This window comes from Pyrgilauda ruficollis, unplaced genomic scaffold (assembly GCF_017590135.1).
Source record: "Pyrgilauda ruficollis isolate IOZ18807 unplaced genomic scaffold, ASM1759013v1 scaffold16, whole genome shotgun sequence".
Taxonomy (NCBI): domain Eukaryota; kingdom Metazoa; phylum Chordata; class Aves; order Passeriformes; family Passeridae; genus Pyrgilauda; species Pyrgilauda ruficollis.
The window spans coordinates 1,569,990-1,583,318 of NW_024514764.1; the positions used below are offsets into that span (position 1 = coordinate 1,569,990).

A 13,329-nucleotide genomic window follows, 5' to 3' on the forward strand; every position below is an offset into this window, starting at 1 on the left:
AATCTTCATGCAGCAGATAAAGACGGTCCCCAAAATACCCTGCCCTGCCTTTGCTGCCCTTCAGCTATTTGGGTTTGGGGTCATGTCTGAAGTTTGGGGTTGTCCAGCTCTCTGGTGACAGCAAAGAAGTGTTGAAAAGGCAGAAACATTGGGACAGAAACCTGTTACCCACTGGGAAGATTATTTCCTCCAAACGGGCTTTGCTTGAGGAATGAGAGCTTTAAAGGGAGCCCTTTCAGGATTTCGAAGACACTGAAACTCATGAACTGCTGCGGGCAGAGCCATGAGCTGGAGGAAAACCAATAGCTGCAAAAACAGTGCAAGGCCCTTTTTTGTCTTGAAGATGCTGGACAGCATCACGAGCATGCCAGGGGAGCTGGACATCCCCAGCAGAAAAGGAGGGTGATTTTTCATCCTCTCCCGAGAAGATGGGGTTTGTGTCACGGCCATCATTAAACAGCAAGAACAAAGTGGTCTTGCCTTGGAACACCGACTGCCTGACACCACTGTCTGATCCACCAGTTTGGAATGTGTCTCATCCTTCTGGCTGCTCCTTCACTTCCCAAAAATCTCTGAAATCTCCTCCAAGCTGCTTCTCTTCCAACGCCCCTGGGACCGCCAAGGCATCGTGGGCTCCCCACCATTGCCACAGGGCGATTCCCCTCCGTGCCCCTTGGAAATGCCGCTGAAGGTGCACATCCCCCTCGCTGGCGGTGGCTCCCGGGGCCGCGGCCGAGGTGCCATCTCCTGTACATGTAGGGAAGAAGCGAGGCTGTAATCTGAGCTCGGGAGCAATTAGGCAGGACATCGGCAAAGTCCCCGCTCCGCTCCCCCGGCCGCCGGCACCGGGCTCAGCATCTGCGGCTCTCGCTGCGACCGCGGGGTAAGTAGAGCCAGGAGGGCGGCTCTCCCTGAGCTTGGCATGTCCTTCCTCCCCGTTTCCTTCCTCCTGGGGTAAACAGTCACGTTTAGGGCTCTGCTGACACCTTAATCCAGGCAGTGCCAAAGAGCACTGGAAACACGGCACTTCAGAAATGACAGCTTTAGCCTGGCACTGCCATGGAGCCAGGAAAACTGTCTGGGATAGCAGGACACGGGCTGCATTTCTCACCGAGAGCTGAGCAGTTGTTAATGTTTTGGTGGAGCAGGAATGACAGTGGGTTTAAGGTCCGAAAAAGGGTGGAGGGTGCTGATGAGCAGTTGATGGCTCAGCCTTGCTTACATCCCGACTCTCCTGGCTGGAAGGGATGTGTCTATCCTAAGCTGGTTTTCATGGTGATCCCGCTCCTTTCCATGCAGATTCCCAGCTGGAATGTCACCGTGGGGAGATGCCATTGCTCTCCCCACAGCCCCTGGCTCTGGCTGGCAGCTCCATGGCTCCCAACCTGCCTGTGTTTGTGCCTTCAGGATAAACATTTCCTGGGCGCGGGCTCTGCCCACACTCGCGATTTCCCTGGAGCAGAGACACGGCTCGTGGAGTGGGGGGGTTGTGTTAGGTGAGAACAAGTGAAACCTGCCTTGGGAGTAATGGGATTTGGGAAAGAGGCCTCCACTGGAACCGGGCAAGCAGGAGGTACAGGGTTAGTCTCGTTGAACAAGGATGAATGGATCCAGATCCATCATCTCCTGCCTCTGACCCTGAGGTGTGAGAGGGCCCTCGAAATAATCCGTGCCTGTGATATCCCAGGGATGCTTCCAATCACTGGTGTTACCTTCAGGATAGGAAGCCCTCAGCACTGTGGCCCTCAGCTCGTTTCCGTCTGGTTGGTGACAAAATCCACTTGGAGACATTTGCCCTTTCTGCCTCGCTTTTCCCTTTCTTCCCACGGTGGTTTTTAGCAGCTGGATGCTCCCCCCTTGGTCAGGGCCAGGGCTGGGGCAGGGGTGTTGCCTCTCCCCTGAGCCTCTTGGCATGTGCTGGATGGGAACCTGCCATTCCCAGCGGAAATCCGTGTCCCTGCAGAGGCCCCAGCTACGGGAGGCAGGAGCGTGGCCGACTGATTCCAGCCCTGCCATCGTCTGCCTCAGCCCCATCCCTGGGAGGTTTGGGGCTGGGGCTGGAGCCCAGCAGGTATCCGGATTTGGGAGCATGCAGGAGGGACCAGGGATGTGTGATGGAGACACCCCAAGGTCACCAACCCTTCCAAGCACATCCTCTGGCCCACACGATCCAAGGATGGTTTTTTTGGGAGGGAGGCACCCACCACAGCCTGGGCAGGGAACAGGATTTGCTTGGGGACTTGCACAACCCTCTGGCACCTTGGGCATGGCTGGGCTGGGTGGTATTTCAGTTCTAAGCCCTGGACAACTCCCAGCCATGAGTCCCACCCAGGATGGCTCCTCTTCACCCTCCAAAGACCCCACTGATCCGGCTCTGGCCATCTCCATCACCAGAGTCCCAACCCCACCAGCTCCTGAGGCTCCTGGGACACTGTCACCATGGCAGGACACAGGGACAGGGGACAGGGCATTGCTGCTGCAGAACTTTAATTTGCAGGGCCCTAGGGCTGCTGGGAGCAGATCTCTGACGTCCTGTGGATCAAATCCTGCTGGGTGCAGGGTCTGGAGCATCAGCAGGCTGGGAAACCTCCCCTCCCCCTCGCTAAATCCCTTCCCCGGCGCAGGACAGTAGGTTACGGGACTCGACCAGAGGTTGGATTTAAGGAGATTACAATTTCTCCTCCAGGATAATCTAGAAATTCAATTAAAACTCTCTGTCTCCTGCCTGGGCTGCAGCAGGGCCCTGGGGCACCCTGTGCCCTGCAGCCATGTCTGGGGAGAGCTGGGGTCGCCCTGGGCACACACCAGGTAAGGGCTGACCCCTCCCCGGGTTCTGGCTGAGCCCTCCCTGTCTGGGGAGTAGCTGGGGCTCTGCCCCTTCCCAGGCCGATTTCCTGGAATATTTACATCCACCCTCCGAGCCAGCGCAGCTGGGGGGCTGTGGGGGTCGGCAGGGGGCTGTGGGGAGGGGTAAGGGGGTACTCCAGAGGTTTGGGTGGGTGTCATGTGGACAAGGCAGTCTGGATGGGTTTTGGGGCACCCTTTGGCAGCCCCTGGTGCAGGTGGTCCCTGCCAAGGCCTGCAAGCCCCTTGCCCTCATCCTTCCCCCCAGCCATGTCCCACTCTCTGGGTGTATGGATGTGAGGGGATGGAAAAAAACATCCATCCATCCTGAATTTTCCAGGAGAACAAGATGGGATTTCAAGCCCTGGGGGATGGCAGGGCTGGCTGTGGGTTGGGGTGACTGTGGGTGTTGTGGAATTCCCAGATCCCCATGGCACTGCCCTGCAGCCGGGCAAGGGGACACAGCAGGAGCAGTGGGAAGCAGCAGGGGTGGATGTAGAGCCCCAGAACTCTGCCAGTGCAGGGATGGGTGCTGGAGCAGGGATGGGTGCTGGAGAAGGGATGGGTGCTGGAGCAGGGGAGGGTGCTGGAGCAGGGCAGGGTGCTGGAGCAAGGGAGGGTGCTGGAGCAGGGATGGGTGCTGGAGAAGGGATGGGTGCTGGAGCAAGGGAGGGTGCTGGAGCAGGGATGGGTGTTGGAGCAGGGTGGGTGCTGGAGCAGGGCAGGGTGCTGGAGCTGGAGCTGGAACAGACACGGAGGCAGCTGGACGGGGGTGCTCAGTCCCCCCATCACACCACAGAGTCTGGGGCCAAAGGAATGCTCAGTGCAGCCTCTGAAAGGCTCTTTCCCAGGATCTCTCTGATCCAGGGTGCATTTAGCAGGAGTTTTAGGGTGCTTAAGCACAAGCCCATCACCCCACAGAGGCCACCTGGCCCCAGTGGTGACAAAGGCTGCAAGTGGCCCTTTTTTCTGCTCCCGTACCCGTGGCACCCACGCATGGCTCAGGGGGACAGGGATGAGCCAGCATCTCTCCAGGCGCCCTGTCACCTCCACTCCTGCCACCAAGGGACTTCCTTGTCCCACGTGCCTCAGTTTCCCTTCTGTATGTGCCACCAAGTCTTGCAGACATCAATTTCTCGACTGCTTGCTGGAAATAGGGGGGTATGTGGCTGTCTTGGGGAGGGGTGTGTGCCTGTGGCTGTTTTTCTCCTGTGTCCTTACCAAAATGAAGCAGTTTTTTCTCATTAGGGATGCACTGTGGTGGGAACCTCTTTCCTGTCCTCCCTGGCAGTGGAGGGGAAACAAGGGGCCATTTGTTCTCATTTATTCTTTATATGTCCTGACCTGGCCTGCCTTGTGCTGACCCTTAATTTTTTGGCAGTGCTCAAGGACAGGGCATTGTAGGAGGGAGTTATTCAGGCGTTGCTGCTGTCTCGGCATGGCTCGGGGAGCCTGCAGCCCCTGAGCTGCCTCCCCTCGGTTTGGGGTGCCTGGTGAGGGGTGGCTTTGTCGGGACGGGGCGAGCAGGGGATATTTGGGCTCCCTGGGCTGTGCCGCACACAGAGCTCCCTCCTCGCCGCTGACATTGCTGTCCTGCTGCCGGGCCATGAAGGGCATCTCCGCGGGAGATAGCGGCGTTATCTCCCGGCGCAGGGCAGCGCTATCTCCGGCTCGGGGCAGGCAGCAGCACCGAGTGTGACCCGCTCACGCCGTCCCCTCCCGGCCGGTCACCTCTCCTGCCCCGAGAACGGGGGACCGGCAAACTCATCATCCCCAAACCGAGCTCCTCCGAGCCCCCAGCTGAGCACAGCCCGGCTGTGTGCACTCTCCCAGGGGAAAATCCGCGCTAGGATGCGGGTGGCAGCCGAAACGCGTCCCGTCTAGAGGCGCAGGGAAAGGTGTGATGATAAATCGCATTGACACATTCAGCCGGCTCTAACTAGTGATATCTCCGGCACTCAGCACTTTTTCCCAGCGTGCTGGCTGCTCCGAATATTGTCGTAACATTTAACATCCCCTTTTATGAAAAAAAGTAAAATAAATAAAATTAAGCGTGCAGTTGGCGGATTGCTGGAGACACTCGGATTCTCGGCGGGGATCCGCTCCGCCGTGGGAGCTGGGTTGCTGCAGTTTCGTGGCAGGAGTTGTTGCCTCTCTTGTCAGCTCATTAGCTGGGGCAGTCCTGCCTTGCGAGCCGCGGGGAGCCGGGGCCGCTCATTCCCGAAACTGGAATTATGAGCCTGTTTTGTTTTCTACACGTTAAAGCTGTTAGCTCTGCGCGGGACGCGTGGCACCGACAGCAGGGGACGGTCCCGCTCCTGCCCCACACCCAGCGGGGTTTGCCTGCTCTGGAGCTGGGCTGGGAATGGGATTAACCGGCAGGGATTGCCAGGGAAGTTTTCATTTTGTTCCTGTGAGGGAAAATTGTGATAGGCAGGTTTGTGGGAAGCCGGCAAGAAGGGGGATGTAGCTCCAGGGACACCTCTGGGGATGTAGCTCCAGGAATAGGGGGATGTAGCTCCAGGAACAGGGGGATGCAACTCCAGGAACACCTCTGGAGATGTTGCTCCAGGAACACCTCTGGCAGCCCCTGGAGCAGTTCTGGCTGTGGAGAGGTGCCAGGGTGGTGCTGGAGGATGCACTCCGGAGCCAAGGAGATGCAGAGTGACCACGGGGATGTTGTCCCCGGCCGCTCCCCTGTCAGAGCCCGTCCAGCCACGAGTTTCCGTGTGTTTGCATGAGCCGGCTCCCAGCCTGAGCCTCCCGCAGCGGCAGCGTGGGGCTCCAGCCTTCAAATTTAAACCAAACCAGAAATTCAGCTTTCAGCGAACTCGAGAAAGTGTATTTCCAAACAAAACTGTGCTAAATAAAGGACGAGCCGCAGGCGGCCGCCTGCTCCGGCACATCCACTTTGCTGCCTTTATTTAGCTGCCGTCTCCCCAGGCTGCCGCTGCCGGCCTGGGACGGGGGGGTCTGTCCCCCAGGAGCTCCGGGAAGGGCCCGGTCCGGGAATGTGGGGTCCCAGATGGGAAAGGGGCTGTGCCACAAGAACGTCCCTGTACCCAAAACAGAGTCGGCTCCTGGGGTCTGTCCTGGCATCACCTCACAGCAGAGGGGTCCCTGAAACTCTGTGTGACATGGAAAGGAAAAAAGGGAAAAGAGCGTGTCCCCGGGCACTGGAGCTGATTGCAGGGATCGAGCGCATCGATGGGGCCGGCGGATCCAGCACAGCACGTCCAGCCCGGCGGCTTCGCTGCGCTCCAGGCACCAGCTGGGCTCTCACGGGGGGCTCTGCGCCTGCTCCCCCGCCATGCTGGTGCCCTGGGCAGGTCTCACCACCAGCAAGGCGGTTCCATCCTCAGTGGCACGTCCCATGGCGCTAAATAATAGGGTGATCTGTGCCAGGGGGTGGTGTGTGGAGAGTTCCTGTGGTGCCATCTCTTTGAGGGGCTTGGGATGTGCCACGTGGCTTCTCCACAATCGTGTCCACTCCCTGATGCAGCCCCACGAGGGGCTGGGGGGGGTCCAGCAGCCTGGCAGAGTGGGTTCACCCACCATGTGCTCACCTCCACCAGGGAGCCCACCAGGCTTGGGCCACCTCTCCCATGTCCATGTCACCTCTCTCCCAAGCAAAGCTGAGTGTAGGTCCTTGACCCTGCAGCTGAGCCGTACAGAAGGGACCAAAACAGCTCCCCATTCCCCAGTGGCAGTTGTTCCTTCATGAGACTTGGCCAGCTAAACCCATCTGTGACCGTGGATGGCTCCATGTCCCAGTGGATACGTTGGGAAAGTTGCTCCTCAGGACATCTGCCCTGAGCAAGTACCTTCCTGGGAGCTTCTCCAACCAGATGCACGTTGGCTGTGTCCTCTCCCATCCCCGGGCAGGGGGACAGAGGTTAAATCCACATGTCCCTGTGCTTTCCCTGGAGCCCAGAAGAGCTGGTGCTCTGAGGTCGGCGCTGGGCTGGGCGCCAATCCATCTGGCACGGGCAATGTGAACTGATGGAGCTGCTTCCAGGAGTACCTTTATTGGTATCTGTGTCCCACGGAGAACAGCTCAGCCTCTCTGCTTTCCTCTCTAGTGGCAGAGCTCGTGGGAAAAGTGAAGTGGAGAAACTCCAGGTTTTTCATCTGCTGGAGATGTTGAGTGTCCCGCAAATGCAGTAAGATTTGTTCACTCACTTCGTATCATGAAAGAAGAAACTTTAACACCTTCTCCTTTCCTCTGTGTGGTTTTTGAGAGCAGCCCAGCCAAGGAAGGGAGAATTAGAGCAGTGTAGGAGGTTGTCACTCAACATGCAGCCCATCAGAACCATTGGCCAAGCAACCCCTTGGGTCCCTGTGCCATGAGTGGTAACGGCCCTGTCTTTGTTTTCTCATTGCAGAGCCTCTCACAGGATCCACGTGGTGACGTGGCAGCCAAGACGTGGAAGTTTGGGACTTCTCTTCCACCGCAGGAGAATTTGGGGGGTGGGCAGGGGTGGGTCAGGGGGACACTGGGAGTCGCAAGACTCTTCACCTTCACTGTGGGCTTGGCTCAGGGATGACAACAGGCAGAGTCAACCCTTACAGCATCGTGTCCTCCGAGGAAGACGGGCTGAGGTTGACCACCATGCCTGGTATCAACGGCTTTGGCAATGGGAAAATCCACACCAGGAGGAAATGCAGGAACAGGTTTGTAAAGAAGAATGGTCAGTGCAATGTGGAGTTCACTAACATGGATGACAAACCACAGAGGTACATTGCAGACATGTTCACCACGTGCGTTGACATCCGCTGGAGGTATATGCTCTTGCTATTTTCCCTGGCATTTCTGGTGTCCTGGTTATTGTTTGGGCTGATTTTCTGGCTAATTGCACTCATCCATGGAGACCTAGAAAACCCGGGTGGAGATGATACTTTCAAGCCTTGCGTTCTGCAGGTCAATGGCTTTGTGGCTGCTTTTCTGTTCTCCATCGAGACCCAAACGACGATTGGGTACGGCTTCCGCTGCGTGACCGAGGAGTGTCCGCTCGCCGTCTTCATGGTGGTGGTTCAGTCCATCGTGGGCTGCATAATCGACTCTTTCATGATTGGTGCAATAATGGCAAAAATGGCCAGGCCCAAAAAACGGGCTCAGACATTACTTTTCAGCCATAACGCAGTAGTGGCAATGAGAGATGGAAAACTCTGCCTGATGTGGAGGGTTGGGAACCTACGGAAAAGCCACATAGTAGAAGCCCACGTACGAGCTCAGCTAATTAAGCCCAGGATCACAGAGGAAGGGGAGTACATCCCGCTCGACCAAATAGACATTGACGTGGGGTTTGATAAAGGCTTGGACCGTATCTTCTTGGTGTCTCCCATCACCATTCTCCATGAGATCAACGAAGACAGCCCCTTGTTCGGGATCAGCCGCCAGGACTTGGAGACAGATGACTTTGAGATCGTTGTCATCCTGGAGGGCATGGTAGAGGCCACAGCCATGACGACGCAAGCTCGGAGCTCCTACCTGGCCAGTGAGATACTGTGGGGCCACCGCTTCGAGCCTGTCTTGTTTGAGGAGAAAAACCAGTACAAAGTAGACTATTCCCACTTCCACAAAACCTATGAGGTCCCGTCCACGCCCCGTTGCAGCGCCAAGGACCTGGTGGAGAACAAATTCCTGCTGCCCAGCACCAACTCCTTCTGCTACGAGAACGAGCTGGCCTTCATGAGCCGTGACGAGGAAGAGGAAGACGATGACAGTCGGGGTCTGGAGGACCTCAGCCCGGACAACAGGCACGAGTTTGACAGGCTTCAAGCCACAATAGCATTGGATCAGCGGTCGTACAGGAGAGAGTCAGAAATATGACTCTTGGTCCTTCCGTTGACTTTTCCAAGGGTATTTTTTTTCCTCCTCTAATCTCTTCCCCTACAACCCGCTCAAATTATGCAGAACAATGCAAGTGCCATAGGAATGCTTGAGAAATTAGTATCGTTCATAGTTTTCAGTTTCATCGCAATAACCACTGAGCGGTCTGCAGAGGGGACGGTGGCAGGCCACGGCGCGTCCCCCGCGCCCAGCGCCCGCGGCAGGGCCCACGGTTCTGGGGGATGGATGGATGGATGGACAGACGGATGGATGGACAGAAGGAAGGATGAGGAGAGGAGGGTCTGTGGGGCGTGGGCAGGTGCTCGCCCCGCACGGCCCCGTGGGGCTTTGCTCTCCCCACGGGGAAAACGCCAGCGTTTTCCTGGAGCCGAGCACTGCGAGATCCAAAAAGAGGAAATATCAGGAAACAAATCTTACTCTCTCTCTTTCTCTCTTTATTTTCTTTTCTTTTTATTTTTTAACTGAGCAGCAACAACAAAACAATTGCTCCTTCGGCAGGCGGTCTGGTTCAGTTGCACAAGAACAACACTTGAAATAACATGCAACATTAATGTACTTCTTTTTAATTTGGGAAAAAATGGGGGAGGGAGGTGAGAGGGTTTTTAATATTTTCACTGCACCGTTTGGGAGACTGTTTACCAAAATAATAATAATAATAATTATTATTATAATTATAACAATAATAATAATATTAAATCTGAAAGAAGTCATTCAGTATTTTTTAAAAAAGAACGAGGGAATGAAGAAGCCACCAAGGTCCTTTGAGGGGGTGACTTGTTGGGTAAATTCAAGAGCTAAAGGTTATGATTGCATCCAATTTTGGGGTGGGTTTTTGCCACTGGCATGGCTTCATGTGCAGAAAACAGATGTAAGTGACTGTAGGTCCGTGGCAGTGAAAGGAAGTAGTGGAATTATTGACAAAGGAGGTAATAAGAATAAGCAGGGCTGTGAGAGAAAAAAGCATTGTAAACATGGTAATTAGCCAATTTCTGGAAATGTTGTATTTCAGGGTGGAAATGGGGTCTGGAACATCAGCTGCTGAAGTGTTGGGTCTCCCCAACATCTCTGATGAGGAATTCATAAGGTTCACCGTAACTGGGACATAACAGTGAAAAGCACAAAAAATGAGAGTGGAGAGCTCTCAAAATTGGGTATTTCCCCACTTTTCTGACCAATTTGGTATTTTTCTTCCTTGAAGAATATTTTCAAACATGGAAATCAATGGGAAAGTCATCTTGTTGGGCTGCACTTCTAGTCCTGGAGCTGTGTCCGTGCCAGGCTGGGCTTTATGAATTCCCAACCCACCAGAGAGTCCTGCTTCAGAGGCAGATGTTCTCCCCAAAAGAACAGATGCCAGTTGAGAAAATCACCCCATCTTGCGCTTCAGCCCATCCCTGTGTCCCAGCCTCAAGGTGGATTGTGCCTTAGAGATGCGAACTCATCCCGTGTCCCAGCCCTTCTCCACAGCCCCCATCCTGCATCCCCCCTCTTGCTCTCAGCACCCACATCTCATCATCCACCGCCTTTCAGGCTGGCCTTGGTTTAAACCTGGTTTAGCTTTGGCTCCGGCACAAGGCAAAGCATCCCATGCACGGGAAGCCTCTGCTCCTGCCCTGCTCCCCACAGAGGGAAGAAGTCAGGCAGGTGCAGGTTTGGGGGTCCCTTCATCTGGCTGTGCTGCTCGTTGGTGCTCTGGGAGCCAAATTCTGGCTGCCTGCTCCCTGTGGCCATGGGAAAGGCTCTGCACCCATGGGCATCCCTCATCTGACCCTGGGCATGGAGCCCGTGGGGAGAGGGCTCAACAGTGGGGTCCTCCACAGCATTTTGGCTGTGATGGGCTCCCGGTGCTTTTCCCCCCACACCAGGGAAGCCGTGTCTTGGGGTCAGGACTTGCTGTGGCGTGTCCAAACGTGGGTGGCAGAAGCAGGATTTGTCCTGTGTCCCCATCCCCATCTTCGTCTTGCCAAGGGCTCTGGGGAAGGGCTGCCCCGAGTGTCCCACTGCCCTGTGCCACCGAGCACTGTGCTGGGGACAGGGACATCATCCCTGCAGAGCTTCTTCCCACCAGTGTCTGTCACCATCACCCCACACTGCTCTCCAAGGGGCTGCTCTGTTTTTTGGCTTCCTCTAAAAACCACTGGGAGAAAACCTTCTCCAGGGGCAGCACTGGGAGGCAGCTTTCTCAGCACTGAGTGCCCCAAACGCGTTGTCCCCAAAAGTGGGGACACGTAGGGACGTGCCATTGAGCTCCAGCCATGACATTTATGTTTCTAAGGCAGTGAAGGTGGATGCCATCCCATCACAAATCCCTTTGCTCCTGGGGGGATGCTTTCACCCCTTGCTTTTTGCACCACAGCATCTGGGGGGGGTGGGAAGGATGGATGGGGGGGGCAGAGAGATTTTGTGTGAGCACTACTTATTTATTTTTTTAAAACAAATGCTTTTAAGTGGTTTTAGGTTCTTTTGAATAAATAATAATTATTAAAAAAAATAAAAGGTGCACATCTTGCTGCTGTAGAGTTCTCAGAGGGTTAATTTCTTTATAAATATATATATATATATATCACAGTAAATATTTGTATAAAAACGAAAGAGAAATAGAGATGTCTTTAAGTAAATTATTGCTTTTAAAGAAACTTCTATGATTGTACAGTGTTACCTGGGAGAATAGAATAATATATACAGATGTATTTTTAAACTGCTGTGTAGGAGGATGTGAACTGGGACAGGGAGCACCTGTGGCTGGCACAGTGAGGGGATTTCGGACCTTCCCTGGCCCCTGTTCACACACCCCCTGCCCCAAACCCTGCTAGTGAGGGTCTAGCTCTGGTGAGATGTCCTATATCTACTGTATAGTCCTTGTCCTGACCATGGACCACGCCGGTACATAGTGTATAAATATTATTTTTGCCTACCTGTGAGAGCTCAGAGCTACTGGTCTTTTTTCCTGCCACCAGGGAGCATGGGCAAGGCTGCCCAGCCATAGCTGAAATCCCATCAATTGTCAAAGAAAGGGGTAAAAAAGAAAAAAAAATGAAACAGAAAAAAGGTGGGGAAAGCCCAAGTTCAGCACTTGGGTTTCCTTAGGGGGCTGGGAAGGCACAGGGATGCTTTGGGGGCGTGGGTTTTTGTGGAGTGGAATCCCTGTGGGAAGGGGCTTGGAGACGAGCAAGGTGAAATGTCCCCCCCACAAAAAAACAGCCACCGGCCATTTCCTCCAGCAAGCCAGCTCCACCCCTGGAGTTACACTTGATGCTTGGAGGATGGCAGGAGTCCGAGGAAGGAGAGAGCCGCCGATCCTCTTGGCAGCATCCCGCAGGGATTGCCCTGGGCAGGGGCTCACAGCAGCAGCTCCCCAGGCCGGGGGTCGGGGCTGCGCCTGCTGCTGCTCCACTGTGGCTCACCCTAAAAATCTCCCCAGTGAGGGCAGAAAGCATCCCCGTGCCCCAAATCCACCTCTGGGAAGAGCATCCTGTGCCCTGGGGGGTCCTCCCTCGGCCGGGGGGGCCATCGGGGACGAGCCTTAGCTTCTCATCACCGAATTTAGTGCACTTTGTCTTTTAGGGCTGAGACAATCACTTAGCGCTCAACCTTTCGCGATTCGGTGCCTGCTTGACCTTCAAACCTTTTGTAGGAGATGATTTCAGAGCCACCTTTTCTATCTTTAATAAGGCAGAACAAATACGTTTATTTTTAAACCCTCCTGCTCTTCCCTTTCCTCTCGTGCTGACAACCAAAAGAGTCCCCTGTGTGTGTGTGTGTGTGTGTGTGTCCCCCTCCCATTTCTTGCACACAGAAACAAGCGTGTGGCAGCTGTGGCCGTGTCCAGCACTCCGGCCACATCCTGCTCTCCCACCCCCCAATTCAGGAATGCTGCCACGGGGGGGTTGGCTCAGGGCAGGATCCAGATGCATCAGGAGCAGGGACAGGACGTGGGACAGCGCCCAACCCGATGCCACTCACCCCCTGGGCCACCAGCTGTGCACATCTGTCCTGCTGCCCACTCCCAGGGCACCTTCTCCCCTCCATCTCCCCCCAAACACGCCCCAGTGCTCCCCCAGGCCTGGCCCCACCTGGGTTTGGGGACAGAGACCTGGCACCAGTTCACAGGGCAGGTTGGCAACTGGGAGCACTGGTCTGGCAGGGATGAAATGCTGAGTCTGCTCACTGGGGCAGTGGTGGTAGAGAAGCTGAGGGATGCAATGAAGTATCTGTACCTTTTCCACCTCTGGTGTTTCTCTGTCTCATTGCACATATATTTGAGATATATGTGGCAATGTATATATATATTTGTAAAATGTATTTCAGATGACAAAACTGGCCAATTTTATGTTATTTTAAATATATTATATATATTATATATAAGAGTCTCCAAAAGATATAAATAGACTAGAGAAAATAATATAAATATGTAATAAATGTATTTTGATCTATTTAAAATATCTCGCGTCATGCTGTATATTTTAAAGATCATAGTGAAGTGTCTGCCTGTAGCCAACTTCCAACGTGTTTCCAAGTCTGTCAGTTGTCACACACACAGGATATGTGGAGCAAACTTTGAGCAAGACTGGGGCCAGCACGACAAAGAGAGATTATTTTTAAGAGCCTTTTAGCAAATATCCATCCTTCTG

At 54.6% G+C, this 13,329-nt stretch overlaps 1 protein-coding gene across 3 annotated transcripts in view; it reads left to right on the plus strand.

Annotated features, from left to right (window-relative positions):
- LOC121350761 (ATP-sensitive inward rectifier potassium channel 12) overlaps window positions 1–13,107 on the plus strand; it is a 32,766-nt gene extending 19,659 nt beyond the window's left edge. For 2 of the 3 annotated variants that reach the window (XM_041462395.1, XM_041462392.1), the window contains one exon: window positions 7,230–13,107. In XM_041462395.1, the coding sequence (XP_041318329.1) occupies window positions 7,388–8,677 (1,290 nt within the window). In that variant the 5' untranslated portion in view covers window positions 7,230–7,387 and the 3' untranslated portion in view covers window positions 8,678–13,107. Of the gene's footprint in view, window positions 1–785; window positions 884–7,229 lie in introns of those variants that run through there. The other variant, XM_041462393.1, reaches the window with a different exon arrangement.
- Window positions 13,108–13,329: the final 222 nt, after the last annotated feature.